The sequence below is a fragment of the Pelophylax lessonae genome (genome assembly GCF_965119305.1).
Source record: "Pelophylax lessonae genome assembly, chromosome: 3".
NCBI classification, from domain to species: Eukaryota; Metazoa; Chordata; class Amphibia; order Anura; family Ranidae; genus Pelophylax; species Pelophylax lessonae.
In genome coordinates, this window is record NC_138770.1 from 447,790,658 (window position 1) to 447,814,323 (window position 23,666).

The 23,666-nt window shown below is 43.6% G+C and overlaps 1 protein-coding gene across 3 annotated transcripts in view; it reads left to right on the forward strand.

Moving 5' to 3' along the window:
* Positions 1-23,666, forward strand: part of LOC309548989 (protein-L-isoaspartate(D-aspartate) O-methyltransferase) — a 156,520-nt gene that overhangs the window by 11,435 nt on the left and 121,419 nt on the right. For all 3 annotated transcript variants that reach the window (XM_082248924.1, XM_082248926.1, XM_082248925.1), the window contains exon 2: positions 8,432-8,536. In XM_082248924.1, coding sequence (XP_082105050.1) covers positions 8,432-8,536 — 105 coding nt within the window. The remainder of the gene's footprint in view (positions 1-8,431; positions 8,537-23,666) is intronic.

The window sequence follows — 23,666 nt, forward strand, 5'->3', positions numbered from 1 at the left end:
TGAAGATTAGTCAAATCAGTGGATTGATTTCTGTTCATCCACTGCGCCCATACATAGAATTTGAATCCTCATATGGCCAGCTTAAGATGCAAGGGGCACAAAAGGAGTTTTAGCAACATTGCTACCTTTTTAGGCTAATTTTAGGGTTTGAGCAAAGATATTGTCCACATTGTGCCATAACAATCCACCCTGAAAAATAAGAAAATTTTAAGTTTAAAATAGGTTTCTTTGGAATAGATAGTTCTTGAGATATGTTGCTGTGAAGTCCTTTGTCCTCTTTACCCCCCGTTCACATTGACTGCAGCTTTGAAATCATGCGACTTCATCTGAAATTGCACAATTTCAAAGCCACATCTCAGTGCGACTTTGAAAGATATCTGTGTGGCTTCATGCACAGATGTCTATTTAAGTTGCACCCAAAATCACCAAAAGTAGTGCATGTAATACTTTTCCAAATCAGTGCAGCACGCAAAGTCAGCGTAGCACCGATTTTGAACAGGGCCTTTTCTGGCAATAAGATGCAACTTGTCATGCGATTTGACCTGTCAAATCCCTTGACAGGTCGCTCCAATGTGAAAGGGGGCTTAGCAAATATATCTTGACTTGCCCAAAAGTTGAGTCCCATACGCAGCTATAGCTTAGAATGCAAGGGGTGCCAAAGACATGCAGGGATCAAGAAACAGGTATTTTAGCAGCATCATTTTAAGGTTTGAGCAAAGAAAAGTTTCAGATCCTCTGCAGTGCTCCATTACAGCCCTCATAAAAAAAAATGTAAAACCTTTAAAAAGTTTAAATTCGGTTGCTTTGAAATAGTTCTTGAAACACATTGCTATGACGTCTTCTATTATTAGAAAATGTATGTAGGATTACTGTTTGAATTACAATAAAAATGTAATATATAAATATTTCAGATCAATAAAAAAAGTAAGTTTCCTAGCTAACTCACAACTTGTACACTACTTATAAAGTATGGTCCCGTATTAAAAGTCCCATGGGCTCCTTCTGATTACAGATATGATACTAGAAGTAAGCAAACAATGTATGCAATGTGCATGCTCAGTAGAAACAGTCTGGAGGCTCCTTTGCTCATTGGTGGTGCTCAGTAGCAATACGTTACTCAGTTTTCTCTGAAGACTAGGCCCTAGTTTGCCGTTTTCATGGCAACTCACTTTTCTGCATATAGTGAATTTAATATATGTTACATTTTCTAATGTGATATTTAAAAAAAAAATAGAAACTCGGAAAGCTGAAATTATGCCAAGCTTGATGGTTTTTTTTTTTTTTTTTTTTGTTTTGGTTTTTTTCTGCTCTCTGTGTTTTTATTGGGGAGGTTGCATTCACTTCCTGTCCTAGGGAAAGTGTTAACATGCAACAATAAATAACCCCAAAATGGTCACATGCAACAATAAATAACATCAACATGGTCACATGCAGCAATAAATAATTCTTAAGAGGTGGGTATAACTTTAATGACCCACAACAGCTCGCGCTTTTTTTTTTTTTTTTTTGGTTACTGAGTCATATTGCCACAGGCTGTTATAGTCGGCCTATTCAAAATGAATGGACTGTAATCCAATTGATGTAAAAGTGGGTCCTGCTGCTTTTTTTGCAGTGTACAGAAATGCACATTGTGTGTTTGCAGGACATCGTTTTTCACCTCAATTAGGGTGTCATTAAAAATGAATGGCTCAGCATTGCAGTAATGAGGGCACAGTGTACCGTGATGATATGAAAAGGGGCTCACTCGTTTTTTCCCAAAAAAGTGTGCAGTGACTGGGGGACAAAATACGCATGCTCTGGTGACGTTACTTCACTAAACATCGGGCGATTACTACTAAATGGCACAGATTTGGACTCCATAAGAGACAGTGACGTAAGTTAAAACACAGTAGTTATAATGGGCATAAGTATTGCTTGTGAGTTTACAACCACTTTAAAAAGCAGTTTTTGTGCTTTAGTCAATTGCCTTAATTAAAGAGGAACTATCTGAGATGATATTTGTTGCAGGCAGTAGATACATTTTTCTCAATCTCCTCTCTTATCTGATAAACCCTGTAACATCCCATGAGATCAGCTCTAATCTGTGTAAAGCCACGTACACACTGGCCGAATGTTGGGAGACAAGAGACGGTTAAAAAAAAAAACAGCCAACATTCGGCCCGTGTGTATGTTGGTCTGTCCGACACAAACTGGCTGTGCATGCTGGAAAACCAGCACCCAACAGACTCCCGATCAATGCTGATCGGAGTGTTCTGGCGGGGGGGGGGGGGGGCGCGCCTGGCTGAAAACAGCTAAGCTTTGGAGATTGCTGAACTAACCTTGCATGGTTAGTACAGCAACTCCGACCGGAGTTGACCCACGGTGTTGCACGGAAAAAAACGAATCGTGTGTACACGGCTTAAGACATATATATACATGCAGAAAGGAATAGACACTGGAATTATATTGATTACATTATATCTGGGTCAGTATCATGGACCAATAAACGTGCTTTTTCTTGGACGACATCTAAACAAAGATGGTGCTCTCCATATGGGGATGAGGGAATATTAAGCCATAGTCGGAAGGACTACTGTAATAACTTTAAGAGGTAATAAATACCTACTGGTGTTTTTTTTTTACACATTAGTTGGCATACGCGCTCTAAATTTGAACAAAAGTATCTGATAAGAAGTTCACTTTAATACTGGCCTTATGCTTCTCATCGGATATTGGATCATTATCGTAATAGAAGGATTTCGTTTTTCTTCCTGTTCTAAAGTACGTATGGTTGTAACTATTGCCTGCATAAGAAGTGCATTGGGTAGAATTCATAGCTCCTGCTCCCCTAATAAGGAGCAATTATCAAATAGACCAAGGTAAGAATATAGGACTGGTGAAGCTGTATTTGCTCTTGACAGAAATATGTATAAACCTACTTGCCTTTTCTACCAATCTGATCAAATATTTATGTCTGAACACGTACATTTGTACTGAAGCTTCTGATCATAGTCGTCTTCAATTTCTGACATTGCTGGATAACATGGTTGAGAACTCGCTTACTGTGCAAATACCAGCTGCGTTTCAAAACATCACTTTCAGTAGTTGACTAACCCAGACTTATGAAAGCTTATGTTATTCCAGTTGCCCACACATAAATGTCAAAACACAGAGAAGTCTTGTTGGCTCTCTTATTGGAGCACTTCAAATATAAAATGATGTGAAGCAAGCAGTTTGCTCAAGTTTTATAATCTGTGGTATAGTCATTATAAATTCGTCCTACCATTGGATAGTGAAAAGTCATCACTTCTGATTTTTATTCATAGCTTCAAGTGAAGGTACAAAGACTGCACGTGCTTTTTCAGTTTATCAGCCTTTCCATGAAAATGTTGGACTGTAGTGATTTATCATTTTGAAGTGAGAGGTTTAGGTCTTCCCTATTTGTGAGTTGCACATATATTTTACAAATCTGCATACATACTATACGTGCATATGCTGTAAATTATCTCAGAAGGTATGATTTTTGTTACTGACTTCAATTTCTTCACACTTTTGGTAGATTTTTCGAGCTTCTCCTTAGATTTACCAGTATGTCAAGTAGCAAGATATGTCACAGCTGAACTCCTTCCAGATATAAAGAGATAGATCTCAACACCTGTGGGTTTTTTTTTTTTTTTTCTTTTTCCTTTATTATTAATTCCTTTATTAGTGTACACTTTAAATCAAGAGATGCAAGTGCATCGGTTTTACATAGTTCCGCCACTTCAATTCCTGTAAAGCAAAGCTCAGAATGAGGAGGGGGGAGAGAGAAACAGCTCAAGGTTCCAGTTAGTTGTGCTGCAGTTCTCAGGTGCTAACAAAGAACATTCTGATTGGCACAGAGAGTTAGGCCCCTTTCACACTATCCGTACGTCGGACGGATTCCGTTTTTTTCGAGCCGCCGATCCCCCGCTGAGCAGCAGGAGGACAGCTGTGTCTCCGCGCTCTGTGACAATTGCGCGGTCATGCAACACTGTACCTAGACCAAATTTGTCATATTTTTTTTTTCCCCACAAATAGAGCTTTCTTTTGGTGGTATTTGATCACCGCAAGTTTTTTTCTTTTTGCTAAACAATAAAAGTTTAAAAAAAAAAGTTTTTTGTTTGTTATAAATGTAGCACGCTTCCAGGCCTATGGCCTGATGTTGGTCTGCCATTAGTACCGGAATCCTCTCCAGCCCATGTGAGCTGAATTCTCCCCAGGTGTGACAACTGAAGCAGCGACAACTCCGGAATCTTTGTTTGTGGTTTTTATTGGAATTGGGGGATGGGAGAAGGGAATGAGTGGGATTCTCCTTGAGGCTTAACTAATTACAATTGGGACTTTACTTCTGAAATGCCTGTTGGCGCTTCCTTGACGCCAGCTGGTGCCAGCAAACGCTCACTGACCCTGAGAACACTCTGTAGAACAAAAGAAGTGCTAAATTCTCGACTTATAGTACAGAAGATCCAAGACTGAGAACTGTAGAACTCCTGACACTGTTGTACTGTGAAAGTCACTGAATACTTTCCCCCTGCCTGGCACAGCTTGAGGTAGTATGTAGTAGAACTCTGTAACTGGCACACTCTATACAATTCAGGGCCCAAAATGCAGGTGCCCCCTTTGACCTTGAACTCTCCAGGGTCCACTGACTATGTACCCCCTCTGAAGCTTCAGGGTCCTCAACCTAGGTACCCCCTTTACAGCTAGCTGCCACTGGATCCCAGAACCTCTTCCGAATGGTCCCCCTCCAAGGGTCAATCCTCAGTACTCACTACCTGTGTAGGTTTTCCTGGGACTGAACTCCTCTCTCTCTCTGCAGGCTCTCGGCACACCGGATCCCCTCAGCTCAACTCGGCACGCTCTGGACACCCTGAGACATCCACCTTCCTCAGGCAGGAGGAGAGACAGCTGTACTCTCCTTCCTGGGACTCTGCTCCCACCAAACACACCCTGTCACGCACTTCCCCCAAACTTATACCCGCTCCCAGAATTCTTTGCAGCCTATTCTGCCTTCTGGGGTAGTTGCAAGCTGGGATGTGTCCCCTAATTGGGCTTCCCACACTGCCCTATGAGAAGCCTCTCACTGGAGCCGGTGGGGATACTTCTCCCCTCAGCAGGCACATCTGGAAGCCCTGACACCCTAGCTAAATAAATCACAGCCCTACTGTTAGGCAGACAAGGCCCACTATACATTTTACCTAGCACCTACCTGTAGGGTGCTACATAAAATTTTGTAAATAAATGTTTTTTCCTGCACTGATGAGGCCGCACTGGCATGTACTGATGAGGAGGCACTGATTTGACACTAATATGAAGCACTGATGGGCACTGGTGGGTGGCTCTGATGGCAATGATGGGCAGCACTGATGAGGAGGGCACTGACAGGCTCCCTGAGCACTGATTACCATCCCTGGCCCATGGGTGGGCATCTCTGGTGGCCATGGGTGGGCATCCCTTGGGGCTCTAGTGGCATCCCCCAAGGGTCTGCATCGGTAATCAATGCTCCGATTACCAGCACAGACCCCCCCAACCCAAATCAGGAGAGCCGCCGATTGGCTCTCCTCTTCTCGCGCCTGTCAGGTGCGAACTGAGGAAAGCTGATCAACGGCACTTCCTATTTACTATGTGACAAGCTGTGATTGAACACAGCTGATAACATGGTAAAGAGCCTACGTCAGAGGCGCTTTACCAGGATCGGAGATGCGGTGTGTCAGAGTGACACACTACACCACCGATCGCCGCTTTGCGTGCCCCCCGGGGCCGGAGCGGCCTATCCTGCTGGATGTCATATGATGCCCAGCCGGGATGGGACAACCACTTTGCGGCGGTCATTTTACTATAAGACGGATGGGAAGTGGTTAAACACCCAGATGCTATCTATTACATTTGATTAAAGCAAATTTGTCGCCAATAAAAAACAAATGCTCTAATGCTGGCCATACACTATACAAAAAATCGTTAAAACTCCTTTTAAAAAAACGAACATTTGGCTGTGAGAGCAGACGATATTGCTATCATGTATTGACCGATAAATTGTTCAATGGACATAAATGAATCCGTTTTTTTGTTAGTTTTTTCACATATACCTAGTGCAAACAGTTTGGACCAAAAACACAACCTTTCAATTTATCGTTCGTTCAGCAGAAAGATATCAAACTTGTCCTTCGTTTTTTTTATTGCACAAAAACGTCACAACCGATTTGGCCGATTATCTGGCCAAAAATGAACGAACTGTACAAATGACTGAATTTCGGTCAATTTTTTCGTAAAGTATATGGCCACCATAACTTCTGGTTGTTTCAGAGCTTGTTGCTCTATCTGGCCCCTATGCATTCTTAGCGGCCAATCTGTTCCACCCTCACACATTTTTATTATTTGCCTGTCATCTGATTCCTGCCCCAATGGCTTGTTTACACAGATGACCATCCAAATACTGGCTCTGTATAGGGAGGATTTCACAGCTGCATTATGTGTGTTTTGTTATGTTTGAAGATGCTATGGAATTTTTAGGCCCCATGCACACTGGGCATTTAGCCCAGGTATATGGGCCTTCAGGTTTTAGCTGTGGGCAGAGGGCACAGATGAGTCCTTCAACCCCACTTCAGGTAGCCTGCTAAACTGTATGAAAGGCTGACAGCTGCTGTGGCCAAATGTAACTGGGCAGTGCATCGATTAAAAAGATTACATTACGAGCTATTGTCCCTGGGCACACACTGCCCGAAACGTTCATACCGCTCAGAGCACCACACAGAAGCTGTCAGCTTCTTACAGTGCATTGCGAAAGTATTCGGCCACATTTCAGGCTTCAAACATAAAGATATAAAACTGTAATTTTTTGTGAAGAATCAACAAGTGGAACACAATCATGAAGTGGAACGAAATTTATTGTATATTTCAAACTTTTTTAACAAACTGCGTGCAAAATTATTCAGCCCCCTTAAGTTAATACTTTGTAGCGCCACCTTTTGCTGCGATTTACAGCCGTAAGTCGCTTGGGGTATGTCTCTATCAGTTTTGCACATCGAGAGACTGAATTTTTTGCCCATTCCTCCTTGCAAAACAGCTCGAGCTCAGTGAGGTTGGATGGAGAGCGTTTGTGAACAGCAGTTTTCAGTTCTTTCCACAGATTCTCGATTGGATTCAGGTCTGGACTTTGACTTGGCCATTCTAACACCTGGACATGTTTATTTGTGAACCATTCCATTGTAGATTTTGCTTTATGTTATGGATCATTGTCTTTTTGGAAGACAAATCTCCATCCCAGTCTCAGGTCTTTTGCAGACTCCATCAGGTTTTCTTCCAGAATGGTCCTGTATTTGGCTCCATCCACCTTCCCATCAATTTTAACCATCTTCCTTGTCCCTGCTGAAGAAAAGCAGGCCCAAACCATGATGCTGCCACCACCACGTTTGACAGTGGGGATGGTGTGTTCAGGGTGATGAGCTGTGTTGTTTTTACGCCAAACATAACGTTTTTGCATTGTTGCCAAAAAGTTTGATTTTGGTTTCATCTGACCAGAGCACCTTCTTCCACATGTTTGGTGTGTCTCCCAGGTGGCTTGTGGCAAACTTTAAACAACACTTTTTATGGCTATCTTCAAGAAATGGCTTTCTTCTTGCCACTCTTCCATAAAGGCCAGATTTGTGCAGTATACGACTGATTGTTGTCCTATGGACAGAGTCTCCCACCTCAGCTGTAGATCTCTGCAGTTCATCCAGAGTGATCATGGGCCTCTTGGCTGCATCTCTGATCAGTCTTCTCCTTGTATGAGCTGAAAGTTTAGAGGGACGGCCAGGTCTTCATAGATTTGCAGTGGTCTGATACTCCTTCCATTTCAATATTATCGCTTGCACAGTGCTCCTTGGGATGTTTAAAGCTTGGGAAATCTTTTTGTATCCAAATCTGGCTTTAAACTTCTCCACAACAGTATCTCAGACCTGCCTGGTGTGTTCCTTGTTCTTCATGATGCTCTCTGCGCTTTAAACAGACCCCTGAGACTATCACAGTGCAGGTGCATTTATACGGAGACTTGATTGCACACAGGTGGATTCTATTTATCATCATTAGTCATTTAGGTCAACATTGGATCATTCAGAGATCCTCACTAAACTTCTGGAGAGAGTTTGCTGCACTGAAAGTAAAGGGGCTGAATAATTTTGCACGCCCAATTTTTCAGTTTTTTTATTTAACAAAGTTTGAAATATCCAATAAATTTCATTCCACTTCATGATTGTGTCCCACCTGTTGTTGATTCTTCACAAAAAAAGTTTTTTATATTTTTATGTTTGAAGCCTGAAATGTGACAAAAGGCAAAGTTCAAGGGGGCCGAATACTTTGGCAATGCACTGTATTTGTGCAAATACAGACCAAGAAAGTAAAAATGCTCTATAGAGGCAATAATATTAAACCATTTTTCTCCGATTCTTTTCAGAAAACGGGATCATCAAGTCAGACAAAGTATTTGAAGTATTGCTAGGAACTGACCGAAGGCATTATGCAAAGTGCAATCCATATATGGACTCGCCACAATCAATAGGTAATTGCCATTCTTTGCTGGTAATACCAGATTATAGTATACATTTCTATTGGTTTAGTTTTACTATTTTTATGGTTGTCTTTCTATATAGATACCTGATATGTGGTCAATTAACACATTTACCTTAACTCTGTTGTGTAAATCTCACCATTGACTTCAATTTAAATCGGTAATGTTTAACACCAAGTGCAACTTGTTTAAAGCATATCCCACGTTCGGAGAAAAGTAAAAAAAAATATCCTTGCATTACACCTCAGCTTCCAGATGAGGGGATGTCATGTGCCTTCCGATTAGATCCAGGGTAGGCTTTGGATCAAAGTCTTGCAAACAGATGCATAGTGCTGCTGTGTAAGAAAAGTGTATTTTCTCATGTTTTATGCAGCATTGTTTCATGGGGATCCAAGAATAATTAGATCTTGCGTTCTGATGCAAGGTACACTTAAAATCAAGAAAGTTTCCCCGCTTCTCATTGCTGGTTAAATTGCAGGCAGCATCAAGTTATTTCTGTAAAGTGTAAAACTGAATTTATTAAAACCCGCGCTAAAAAAAATGTGAATAGGTATAAAATAGATATAAATGAAAAGTGTATGTCCTGAAGCTGCTACTCACTAGGTAAAAGACCAGAATAAACTAAAATCAATCAAAAAGCAGCGCTAACAGGTATATAGAAATAGATACATCCGTGTATACTGTGATCAAAAATAAAATACATACAAAATAAAGTGCATAATGTGATCAATAAATACAAAATTCATATATGTTAAAGTGCAATCATATGTCCATATTGCAACCATATACAATAGTGCAAAAATATTAAATCAAAGTACAGTCCAAAAGATGGTTCCCTTGAGTGGAACCAAAGTGCTGAAAGGGTGCTCAGGTAATCCATATTGGTGCCCAGGTGCTCTCAGGAAGAAAAACCCCCTATGGGGATGCACTCACCAAATCAAGGATAAAAGCAAGCCTTAGGCAGACACAATATCCCCTGGACGGATGGATGGATCCAGCACAGCCTCTTAAGTATATCTTTCTAATGGCTCCTCTCCACTTTTTTCCACGACCATATGTTAAAAGAAGGGGGAAGGAGCCAGACATAGTGAAGCCCGTAGGAGTTTTTATTTCAAAAAGTAAAAATATTACTCACAAACATAAAGTTGCAATCAGCATTGGTTACAATCACTGCAAGTCATCCCACTTCCGCGTACTCTGCAGGCGTGCGTTCCACGGTGGTTTCAGGAAATGACGTTGTGTGATGCTCTGCTGCCTGGAAGTGCGTCGACGCGTTTCGCCCGTCTATTATGGGCGTTATCAAAGACTCTTTAGGAGAGGGTAGTCTTAGACTAGTAGATTGAGATTTAAATGGAATTTACAAAAGTTACCAGCAAATTAAAGCTCAACTATAGCTATCACTTTTTGCAGTTATCATTACAGTTTTTTCCTTTTTGGGATAAAGGTATTGCATAAAAAAAAAAAAATCATTGTAAGCACTCCGTCAGTGCTGAATGGTTTGTCTCAACCCCCTAACTGCCACCTGAAAAATAACAGACCTACTAGCAGAATCACCAGGTATTATAAAGGGGAAATTAAAAAAAATAAATATGCCACAGAAGAATTTGTGAGCTGTAATAGTGTACACTTTTGCGTTTAGGTTAAATACGGCTTGGAAGTTTGCCTTTATCTAAAAAATTACAAATGCACATATTTTGCAGGAAAATTTTGTATATTTGTTTTCTACAGGAACCTGCAAAGTATTGCAACCATTATCATATGTGTTGGTCTGCTCAAAAAACACAAAGTACAAGTGCATAAATAAGAAATAATACATCCAATGCATGGGAAAAAAATAAAAAATCATAAAGTGAAAAACCCAAAAATCCATATAGGTGCTCATAAAAACCAGCTTAAATAAAGTCCCTCATGATCACAAAGTCCATGACAGGAGCTCAATAATCCAGCAGACTATTAAAACTCTTCACCGCTTGTGTAGACTGCCTGTCACAAACTGCTTTTACAGATTCTTAGACCTGAAGGGGTCCCTACGCTTTAGGGAGAAAATCCAAATGGATGGATGGTGGCTCCCAGGTATATCAAATAGAGCTTATGTCGCCAACTGCCACAATACAGTAAACTGACTCGGATTTATATCAATGAAGATCTCTCATGGTGTAGTATTCTTAAAACCCGTTTTTTTTTTTTTTTTTTTTTTTTTAAACTAGGAAGATTACTCACAAGTGTAAATGATAAACCGTATATCAACCAACAGTATATCTCAATAAACGCCTTGGCAGGCGTGATGATGTCATTGCTGTAACTCCAACTGACGAATTTCGTCCTATGGGACATTGTCACCTTAGGGTTCAGGGGGTTTCAAGCTTCCTTAACAAAGAGATCAAAACCTCTGGATAAACCTGCCCCCTGAATAAAGGTCCATCCCCACAAGCACCATCATAGGTGGGGGGTATTATTGATGGCTTTTGCGGAGAAGAGAGAAGCTTGCATAGCCAACACACGGGTGAGGGAGGTTGCATCCAAAGGTTACAAAATAGTTTTGCCTCCATCCACCCACCCAGTAGCTTTGGACAAACCCTATTTCATCTGTTCAGGAAGTGTTCAACTAGGGACCTATTGCCATTCCAGCCAAAAAAAATTCAAGGTTCTCAAACCCAAAGCATTCAATTTTGTCTTGTTTTTAAAGGATCTCAATACCTTCATACAGCCTCAAAATTTCAGATGGAATCTATGGGATTATTTGGGGTCTTTTTTGTGGAGGCTTCTTGGCATCCATCGACCTAAAGGATGCAAATTTACATGTTCCCATCTTTGCAGATCTGAGTGATTTCTTTGCTTTGGCACATTAGGTTACTACTATCAGTTTTTGGTTGCCCTTCCCATCTGCCTTGCTTTGGACCTGAGAGTATTCACAAAGATCCTTGCACAAGTTCTGGGTGGTCTTCGTCTCGGCAATTCCAGTATTCAGATGCCTGAATGCTGTTGCGAGAGCTGAACCCTCCGATTTTGGCCTCCATTTTGTAAATCATTTTGTAGACCTATGGGGGACTTGGGATGGATCCAGAACCTCTAAAGGTTATCTCTGATTCCGTTACATTGCTTGGAGTACTTGGGCCTTCTCCTGGAATGCCTTTTCAGGCCAAGGTCTTCCTGCTTCAGAAAAAGTTGAAAAAACTGCAGAATCCAGTTCAGCAACTTCAATCCCAACATCTCTTCCCTGCGGAGTCCTGGAAATGTGGGGTTGATGGTATTCACCTTTTTGAAGTGCTTCTGTTTACTCAGTGCCGCTCCACAACATTGCAGCAAAACATTTTCATGGCATAGGACAGGTTCATTCTCTCAGGACAAAATGACCTGGTTACATTCTTGAGCCAGGATGTCTGTCATGGTGGCTTCTGTTCCATGGCATTATTGAAGGACCGTTTCCTTTTTTTTGGATAAAAGATCATCATGATAGACGTCCCCAGTCGTCTGGGTTGCAGCAGAGATCTGGACCATTGGTAGGGGAACACCTTACAAAGGGATGGTTGAAACCGATAGTCCTACTCTGTCGTAACCCAGCCGTGGCCTGGAGAGCTGCATGCGGCCCTTTGTCTTTGTGCCCATTGGGGAACTTTTCCTCCCACTGACACCAACAATGAGGCACTATTCCTCCTCCTGACTGTTGTAAATAATAATGATGGATTAATAATGTAGTATAAATATAGGGGCGCGGCTTGGCAGCAGATGTAGTAGGTTACTTAGACAGCTCTCTCCGCCGAAACTCCTGCTTATGATTTTGTTGGCACTTTTTGACTGCACACCGAAAGAAACCAACTGCGCCCCCCCCCCCCCCCCCGACTGCTCACATAGTAGGCTATCGTTTGACGGCGTACCCATGGCTGGCGGACATGTCTAATCACGGCCCCACGGCACCACTTTTTGGTCTACCACTGACCAAGCGGCCCAAGATATCGGTCTTCCACCTAGACCTGCAAAGGACAAATATCATGAAGCTGCACAGAAATTCTTCACTAAACCTGCTCCTAAAGACCTGCTCCCACAGTCTTCCTCTCCTGGTGATTGCAGCGAGGAACACTCCGAAACAGATGATACAGCACCCCTGAACGCATTGGCTATTCCCCTGCAGGAATGGGACGCAGTGAATTCACAGGCTAACCTATGAAATGCCTGGCTGTCCAGCGACGTGCTAAAAAATCCACAGTGGTTTGTCTCCAAGAGACGCATCTTTCTCCCGGGGAGAGACTCCCTGTTTTCTCAAGGTGTACAGCCACCAGTTCCACTCTAGGTACTCCTCCTATGCTAGAGGGGTCAGCATCTTGATCCCGCATGGTATCCAGTTTTTATATATACAACAAACTGTAGATATAACCGTAGGGTTGATATATATTCCTGAGGTGTGTTCTGGAAGGTTTACACTGTCTTGATAAATTTGTATATCCTTCCTCCATTCTCTGTAGAAGTGTTGAAGGTTATGGCTTCCTTACCATCGAGTCAACCTGGTGTTCCCATCCTGATGGTAAACGATTTTAACAACATTTTTGATATTTCTCTGGACTGGTTTTTGACTACCACCTTGCCAGGCTCACCTCGGAGCTTATCGCCTTTCTTTAGACTTCTGGAAGAGCTAGGGTTGAAAGATGTATGGAGAACCCTAAATCCTGGGGCTAAGAAATTTTCTTGTTACTCTGCCACACATGGTGGTCTTTCTAGGATTGACTTCTGTCTTGCTAATCGGGGATCCTTTTACCCAGGCTGCGTAACGTATTTCTAGATACTTTCCCCCCGGTTGTCGTGCTCCTATTAAAACCCAGTAAGCATAGTCTGTCTCCTGACTCGTACCTATTTCCTTATTAACAATAGATGTAAAATTACTAGCATGAGTGCTTGCAACCCAATTGGCTAAAGTAATCTCTAAACGTATACATGGGTACCAATCTGGGTTTATACCACCCAGATCGACAGCCTTAAAAATCTGCTGTTTGTTTCTTAACCTCCAAATTCCTGTCTCAAACCCTGGTAAATGTGCGATTTTATCGTTTGATGCTGCCAAGGCTTTCAATCATGTCGAGTCACCCTATCTTTGGGAAACACTGGCAAGACTCTGTCTGGGATATGGGGTTATCAATTGGGTCAAATTACTTTACTCTGCTCCTCTTGCTAGACTTCGCATTAACAGTGATCTCATAGCTCTGTTCTTCATACGGGTACACGGCAGGGGTGCCCATTGTCACCCTTGCTGTTTGCCCTGGCTATAGAACTGTAGGCGATTGCTATTGGGGCTTCCTCTGACATAGTGGGGTTAAAGCATAGCATAATGTGAGGGTACCCTTCTATATTTGGGAGATATGGATGCCTCTCTTCAGAATACCATTGCTAGAATCGGTAGTCTTTCTGGGTTCACCATCAATTGAAGCAAATCCGTTTTTACTCCCCTTAGATGGTCCCATACCGCCCTCCCACAATGTCACAATGTTGCCTGTGATCTCAAAATATTCACATCCTTTAGATATCTTGGGGTACAAATCAAAGCTGACCCAATGGAAAACTTGCAGTTAGATCTGCTCCCTCTCCTTAGACAATTTCAGCTTAAATGCGTAACTTGTAAGCTCCCCCTCAGTGTGATAGGGAGATTAAACCTAATAAAATGGTTTGGGCTCCCCAGTTACTATATATATATATATATATATATATATATATATATATAGATATAGATAGATAGATAGATAGATAGATAGATATAGATTTACATATTGCCCTGCAATGTATATCCCGCCACTGGATCTGATTGACTACCTTACAACATAAGGATCAGCGGTGATTAGTAGTGCCTATACTATATATTTTCTTTCTTCTCAGCTTCAGCATATGGGTAGGTGGGGACTACCTAACCTTGTAGATCCTATAACTAAAATTTGGGAGACTCCCCAGAACTATCGCTTTTATCCCTTCTAGATGGGGAATTTTTTCACATGCCACAAGGGGGTCCCACTTTTACGCTAATGAAGAAAATCTGGTCTATAACTAAGAAGTATTTAGGAGTCACGGGCTTCCTTAAATAAACTCCTCTGTGACAAAACCCTTCTTACGAAGAGCTTCACACTCTTGAAGGTTTTTGGCCAATGGCAGATGCGGGCATAAAATACATTTCTCTTTCATTCATTGACTGACCCTGCTCCTGATCTTCATGATGATTGAGTTATACTGCCCCGTACAGGAGTAGGACACTAGGCAGGAAAAAAATCTGGCTATGCCTATAGGCAGTCCCATTGGGTATACTCCCTCTCTCTACTATAGTTACTCAGTTTTTTTCCTGCCTAGCCAAGAGTAAGGACCTACTGTAGTTCCTTGCTGGGATCTCTGGTCCTTGCTGGGATCTCTGGGTGGTGCTGCCAGCGCGGTGGGAGTTTTCCCTTTGCAGTGTGTTACACTTTGTGACTCATGGAGTCTTTTGGAGCACATCTCCCCACGTGATCCCCTCTCTGAGGCTGCGGGGCTCTCTGTGCCCCAACCATCCATTGCTGCTCTGACGGCGGTCCTGAAGTCCTTTTGTGTCCCCGGTGGAGGTGGTTTTCGGGCAAAAGGCTAGCACCCACCCCTCCGCCTCATCGGATCCAAAATCTGATTCAGCAGCCATGGATGTGGGTTACCGTGCTGGGTCTGCGACCTCGCGCCCGGAGTCCTCAGATAGTGAGGATGATATCTCCATATCTGCAACTGCGCACGAAAAGGCGCTGGTGAAAGCACTGATTGTATCTGTGCACGAGAGCTTGAAGTAGGAGGAAGCAGCTGGGATGGAGGTGCAGGTTCCCTTTGGCACTCACAAGCCATCTAGAGCAGCAAAGGTGTTTCCTTTCCCCTCCTATTTTGACAGAATTGTCGCTAAACAGTGGGGACGACCCTAAGCGATATTTACTAGCCGTTACCCCTATGAGGAGTCCCTTATTAAGCAGGGGACTGTTCTACTGGTAGTGGACCCTCCGGTTTCCAGATTGAACAAGGCAGCCATGATTCCAGTTAATGAGTCCCCCCGGCCTTCCAAGGATCTGGCTGACAGGTAGGCGGAGGCCGTGGCCCGCAAAATGTGCACTCTGGCTGGTTTGGCACTGAGGCCAGTATTCACCATTGCCCTGGTGTTGCAAACTCTGACCGAGTGGGTTAAGATTTTATGCCATGCCCTGGAGGGAGAACCGCTCCCCCCTGCCTTTGCTGAGCTGGTGGACCAGCTGCTCCAGGGGCTGCAGTTTATCTGTGATTCCTCATTGGATGCAGCACCCCTAGTGGCTCGGTTTTCTGTTTCAGTAGTGGTTCTTCGGCGTGTCTTTTGGCTTAAATTCTGGTCTGCGGACCAGACTCCTAAAAAGGCCTTGACTGATCTCCCCTTTCAAAGGGAATTGCCTGTTTGGGGCTACCCTGGATGACCTCATTTTAAAGGGTCTCACAGGGGTAAGAGTACTTTTTCTTCTGCAGGCTAAGGGCAAGGAACGTCGTAGACATGGGCCCTCCTTCTCGGCTCAGAAATGTTTTCTTCCCTCAGGATTGACTGACAAGGGCTCGAAGCCTTTCAGGGCCTCCTGTGGAGGATCCAAACGAACCTGCTCTGGCAAGCCCACTCGCGGACAGGGCTCCTTCAGCATGAAGGAGCTTCCTCACCTGTATCGAGGGTGGGGGGATGTCTTCGCTGGTTTCCAGACCCGTGGACTTCCCTGGTACAAGACAAGTGTGTCCATGAGGTCATTTAGTCCAGCTACAAGATCGAGTTTCACTCTTGTTCCCCAGCAAGCTTCTTCCCTTCAAGCTTGCACTTGTCCCTGGGCCACTTACAGGGTCTCTTTGGGACGGTACAAGACCTGTTACTTCAAGGGATGATTTGTCCCCGTTCCGACTTCAGAAAGTTTTCAGGGTTTTCACTCAAACCTGTTTACAGTTCGCAGGAAGAAAGGCAAGGTACGTCCAATCTTGGACCTCAAGGCGCTAAACTGTTTTGTGTGGGTGCAGAAGTTCAGGATGGAGTCCATTCGCACTGTGGTGGCATCCCTGCATCAGGGGGGTTTTCTTGCCTCCATCAGCATCAAGGATGCTTACTTTCACATTACAATATGTGGTGCCGGTCACCAGTGCTTCCTCCACTTTGCCATGGGTGAAGAGCATTATCAGTTTGTGGTGTTACCCTTTTTGTCTTGCCTTTGCTCCTCTGGTCTTCACAAAAGTGTTAGCCCTGGTGTTAGCATTGTTACGCCAACTGGGGGACCGTGGTACTGGGCTTCTTGGACGAACTCCTTCTGCAAGCGTAGTCTCCTACTGCTCGGGTGGAAAACCTGGAAATCACCATATGAACTCTGAGTGATTTCTGCTGGATTCTGAGTTTTTTCAGAAGGCTGCTCTGGTGCCGTTCACAAAGCTGGACTATCTGGGTCGGACTCTGGACTTTGTCCAGAGGAAGGTGCACTCTGGCTATCTCCAGAAATTGCAGGCTGCAATTCATTTCCTGCTGTCTAGCAGACGGTCATCACTCCGGACTTGCATGCAGGTGCTGGTCATGATGGTGTCTACCTTTTTGAGGCGGTTCCGTTTGCACAGTTCTATACAAGGTCCCTGCAGAGGGAGATTCTGACCAAATGGGACAAGACTCCAGTCTCTGGACTCAGATCTGGCTGAGCTGGGGAATGAAGGATTCCCTGATATGCTGGCTTCGCTCTCCGGCACTTCGGCTGGGCAAATCCTTTCTCCCCTTGTATTGGACAGTGGTCACCACGGGTGCTAGCCTGTCCAGCTGGGGAGGCGTCCTCGGCAAAAAATTCAGATTACCGATCAATGTCTTGAAACGCCGAGCGATCAGACTGTGCCTGGACCATTGGACGGATCCTCTTCAGGGATGGCCTCGCCTGGCTTGGTACGCTGGTCTGGTGTGGCTGGTCACCGACAATACTTGGAATCTTCCTCTTAGGGAGGATCTGCTGTCCCAAGGACCAATCTTCCATCCTGCTTTACAGGCACTGGCTTTGATGGCTTGGATTTTGAACGCCAGGTGCTGATGGATAGAGGTTTATCGGAGTCTGTGATTCCATCGCTGTTAAAAGCTAGGAAATCTATTTCAAAGAATATCTACCATCATACATGGAAAACATACATTGTGTGGTGTGAGTCTTTAGGAGGATCACCAAGTAAGGTGAATGACAGGATAACACCACCGAGAAGGAGCGAGGATGAATCATCCTCACTCCTTCTTGGTGGCTCGGATTTTGACCTTCCTTCAATGGAGGTTTTGAACAGAAATTGGCCTTGAGTACCATCAAGGGCCAGGTGTCTGCTTTGGCCATCTTCCAATGACCCTTTGGCCACACACTCCCTGGTGCATACCTTTGATTCAGGGGGTCCAACATTTGGTTCCTCCAGTGCGGTCTCTGTTGCCTCCTTCAGACCTCAATTTGGTGCTTTCGGTCCTCCAGAAGCCTCGCTCGCTTTGAGAATCTTCGGGAGATTCCCTTGCTTACGCGGTCTCAGAAGGTGGCTTTTTTAGTGGCTGTCACCTCACACAGGGTGTCGGAACTAGTGGCGTTATCCTGTCGTTCACCTTACTTGGTGATCCACGGAGATAAGGTGGTTCTTCGCTCCTGTCCATCATTCCTCCCAAAGGTTGTTTTCTGATTTTTCGTTTGATTGAAGACATTGTATTGCCTTCCCTGTGTCCCAGGCAAAAACATCCAAAGGAAATTGCCTTTCATGCCTTGAATGTAGTCCAGGCAATTAGGGTGTACCTGGCAGCTGCGGAGTCTTTTAGTCAGACTCACTATTTGTGCTCATGGATGGGCCTCGGAAAGGGTTCTCTGCTTCCTCTGCAACTATTTTCAGATGGATCAGACAGACGGGCCTATTCCATCAGGGGTCAGGTTCCTTCTTTCCCTGTCAAGGCGCACTCTACTCGAGCACTTAGTGCCTCCTGGGCCTTCCATCATCAGGTGTCAGTGACAGAGGTTTGCAAGGTGGCTAACTGGTCGTTGGTGCACACTTTCACAAAGTTCTATAAAGTGGATGTGTTGGCCTCTGCAGATGCTTCTTTTGGCCTCAAGGTTTTGCAGGCTGCTATTTAGGGGACTTGATCCTCTTTGAGGGTATATTGTTTGTTTTTTCAGGTGGGCTCCAATTGTTTTGGGTTGAGCTACTGTTAAGATTTCAGAATTTTTTTGTTGTTCCCACCTCTCATGTTTAACACTGCTTTGGGACCTCCCAATGATCATGAAGATCAGGAGTTGTGTCCGTCAATGAACGAAAGCAAAAATGGGATTTTTGACTTACCGTAAAAATCCCTTTCTCTTGATGGTAATCGATGGACACAGCACCCTCCCCTCTGTTGAGTTGTAATTCTTCTGACACTGCTTGTAACAAAACTGAGTAACTATAGCAGAGAGAGGGAGTATACCTCCTGGGACTGCCCATTGGCGTAGCCAGATTCTTTTTTTCTGCCTAGTGTCTTACTACTTTAGGGGGCAGTATAACCCAATGGTCATGAAGATCGGGAGCTGTCAGTCAGTGCACATGGGAGAGATGGATTTTACAGTAAGTCAAAAATCCCATTTTCTCAACTTCATCGTCCGAATGTGTTCAAGACCTTTCTGGAATTGCAGGAAGAGTTCACCTTAGACTAAATTCTATCAATACCTTCAACTGCGACATGCCTTGCAAGCTCAGGCTTGCTGCTCCTTCTTGATATTAGTAAGGCATTCCATGGTGGATGAGGTGATGTCAAGTATTTAATAGGGTATGATTACAAGGAAATACTCAGCTTTGACCTCTTGTATCCATGACCCTGCCAAATTACCTTCTAGAATGGTGATCACTAAATGGCGGACATGTTTCCATTCGGACCGCCGCGGTACCGCTATTTAGCTACCTTTTCTTCCCCTGCCGTCGCTCTGTAATCCATTCCTCACAGAGCAGACAGCAGAAGGCAGGACAGTTCTGGATGGAGGGCGGAGCTGCCCAAGTTTAACAAGCAGGGATTGGCTTCTAGGATGAAGGGCAGTCCTAGCAACCAATCACGATCTTGCAACACCCCCCTCCATCCAAATATGCTGTGCCTCCCTCCAACCTTCGATCTGTGTAAGCAAGGTAAGACAGTAAGGGAGGGGGTGAAGTCCCAGGGAGTGAGGACACTAGTTTGAAAAGCTGAAAATGAGGAATGTGTGTGCTGAGGACAGTGATGTGTGTGTGTGTGTGTGTATTTGAGGACAGCGAAGTGGAAGAGCTGTGGTGTGTGTGTGTATGTTGAGGACATTACAGTGGAGGACAGAGGATTGTAATGTGGGGTGTGGGGGGGAGGTTAGGACATTCAAGTGGGGAGGCTGAGGACTGTGATGTGGTGGGCTGAGGACATCATAGTGGGGGGGGGGGGCTAAGGACATTAAAGTGGAGCCCTGAAGACTGTGATGTTCGGTGGGCCCTGAGGACATTAAATTGGGGGAGGCTGAGGACTGTAATGTGTGTGTGTGTGTGTGTGGGGGGGGGAGGGGCATGAAATTGGAGGAGGCTGAGGACTGTAATGTGTGTGTGTGTGTGGGCGGGTGGGGATATTAATTTGGGGGAGGCTGAGGACTGTAGTGTGTGTAGGGGGGGGCATTAAATTGGGGGAGGCTGAGGACTGTAATGTGGGGAGGGACTGATGATTGTAATGTGGAGAGAGCTGAGGACAATAAAGTGGGGGACTGAGGACTGTAATGTGTGTGTGTGTCATTAAATTGGGGGAGGCTGAGGACTGAAATGTGGGGGACAATAAGCACAGTAATGTGAAAGGGGCTGAGGACAGTAATGCGGGGTAGCTCAGGATTGTATTGTGGGGGGGGGGGGTTGTGGGGACAGAACAGTAATATGGGGGGGGGTGATGTAAATAGGGGCAGAGGATAGTACTGTCGGGGGGGGGGGGGGGTCGATAACAAGGAAGTGTGAGAACATTACTGTGAAAGGAGTGGAGGGGGGTGATGTAAAGGGGAACCTGAGGACACTCCTCAAGAGGGGATCTTGATGTGAAGGCGGAGGGGACTGTGATGGGCATTGGGGACTGAGGGATTCAGATCTGTGCATGTGGCGCACACATCGCGGGCTGAACTACCCATGAGAAACATAGAGAAAGAAGTCCTTGACCTTTTTTTTCCAAAATCGCGCAGAACCAAGCCACATGGTGCTGCGGCAACATGCTGTTTGGCACATGCGAAAAGACGCCACGGGTTCCGACATGATATTCGGACCTCTGCTACAAGAAAATTTTACTGACCGGACCTCGATAAATTTTAATTCAATACCCCTGCTCTAGAAGCAAGTGGGAGCAGGACTTCGGTAATATTAATGGAGACACATGGAATCTGTGGTTACAGTCCATTTCTTCAAGTTCGCTCTCACTTTCTCATAAGCTGTTACAAATATTTATATTGCACAGATCTTACCCCTTACACCAGTGCAGTTATTTAGCTGGGGTTGACGAGTGTCTTCCGTGTCCCAAATGTGAAAGACGAAGGCAACCTTATTCACTTGTTGTGGAGATGTCCGAAACTTGACAGGTATTGGAAGGGGGTTACAGATATTATTTCTACTGTTTTAACTCTTAGGATACTGATGGATCTGCTGATTTGTATTCTGGAAGCTATTTATTAGGAACAGTACCCTGTTCCATCTTATATCACAGTTATTAGGTTGCTATGATGTAGCCCGTAAACAAATAACTAGATTGTGGCCATCTCCCATTGCACACATAGTCCCAACAGTGGATTGATCAGGTCAACAAGGTCAGCTCAAACTTTTTTTAGTGCGAGAAAAAGTAATATATCAACATAGATGAGCACATAGCTAATTTTCTTTTTTTTTTTTCTATATGGCAAGCCTGGCTTGAATTTCCAGGCCTTGCACATCAACTGGTGCTAGACAGATTGCTACAGATGTAGGCTGAAAATATAACATTTTATAATTATCCTACAAGCTAACTAAAATATTTTTAGTTAATCTCCTTTTGACTTATCTCTTGAGTGAGGTTGTCTCCATTTAGCATGCTGAGGAACGCAGATTTAGGATTGGAGCTTAGATTGGGACTGTTTTTTTTTTTTTTGGTTTACTTCTTCAGGAATTATTTTCAATATGGGAATTAAGCCATTATATCGACTGTTATTGCTTTATAGAACCATGTGCATTTGAATGAGTGCTAAATATTCAATTATGTTGTGACTACTGTTACACATTTCATTTTGTATTCTCCTCCTGGTACACATGTATCTCTGTCATAGGATGATATATTATTTTTTATAACTTTTTTCTCTGTAGTATGGTGGCTTAATAAACTCCTTTTTTTGATTAAAAAAAATAAATAAATAGTGTATATATTAGTTCTGTTGTGGAAAGACAGATGTAGAATGCACACGCCTCCAAAACAAATTTTTGGTCTGCAATCGTGGTTCTTTTCCAGAGACTATGGCGCCAATTGGATCCAAGAACAAATGACAAATTCCAAAATACTTGCAAAATAATATATAGATCAGAAGCCTTCAGAGTCCCCAGTTCTCCTGTCCTATATTGGCACGCATTTAGATGCGCCACCATCTGCACCTAGATGGCTCCCATGCATGCAATATTGTATACTATATTCTAGACCTCTCCTCCCAGAATAACTTGGCAATCAAAAACATTTCCCTGATATACAGTTTTCATCCCCATCTACGAAGATGTAAAGGCAACTGATTGGTTGATCAAACGCGTTTGATATCCAGAACATCAATTAGCATAGCCCTTAAACATTGTGACTGAAGATAAAACAAAGTACAGTTTATATTTTTACAATTCTATGCTAATTTACCACCATTGCCATAGATGGTCCTGGGTTTTTGTTCATTATTATTTTGATTTATTTTCACCTAATTTGAACTTTGTTTCCCATATTAGGATACTTGTCTTTGACCTGTCATGTATTCGGTCCTGACCAGATTTCTGGGGTTGAGCACCCCACCCTCCCACACCTGTACTCTATCAGTGTCCACTAGCAAGCAGATATGAGGAGTCCCTTATAATGCAGTTGCACATTTCTCCCAGTAAGGAGTAAGCATCTCCAATGGTGAGAGGTTGGATTCATCCTTTTTTATGGATAGTGTAGGACCCACTGACAATGGGGTACTTTGACGTAGTGGTGGGCTTGAGCAAGATATGGCCATATGGTGGGACTAAATCCCCATTTTTATTTATTCATTGATTGCCTTTATATTTGATAGTCATTTCTTTTGCATGTGTGCGCTATTCTCTGTAAATATGCATGTCGCTTGGTTTATAGCTGCACCAGCTTTAGAAATGCATGTTCAGGGTGTGCCCCCCCAGCTCTTTGTTTGTTTGTTTATGTCTTTGACCTGGTCATTTTGGATACGTTTTCATCTTCTGATTTTTATGCTTGGCAGTCCAAAACAATGTTGCGTCATCAACTCTTTATTTAATTTCCTCTATAAATAATATTATTCATTTATTATGTCATTTAGATCATGAGGTTTTTGGATTAGCTGATAACCTATATTTCCCTTGATATTCTCATTCAAAGTCTCTAAAATCATGTACCTGTGTACCAAGCTTCAGTGCTCAAATGCAGCACTATTACAGGCGAAAAGTTCCATCACAGTTTCCTTCCTGTGTGACACCATATAGGGAAACTCATTTGCATTTGGTTGATCTTCCTATTTACAGTATATTAGGATCAGGTTGTACATCATACAATAGACACATTCATTATTTTAATATTTCTCAAGAGTCTCAATACAGATGTGTTTAATTCTTATCCACAGACCACTTCCTACATTAAACTGCATTAGGGTCCTTTCACACGGCCGCTCCGTGTGTCCGCAAATCATGTAATCCGTTTGCGGATGATTTGCGGACATAATGTAAGTGAACGGCACTGCGGGTGTCAGCGGAATACCATCCGCTGACACCCGATTTTCCTCCTTTCGGTTCTGTTCCGTTTTTATGAATGGAACAGAACCCCATTTTTTCTTCTGTGTAAAAAACGGAAAGGAAGGAAAATCGGATGTCAGCGGTGTCATCCGCTGACATCCGCAGTGCCATATACTTACATTATGTCCGCATATCATCCGAAAAAGGAAGG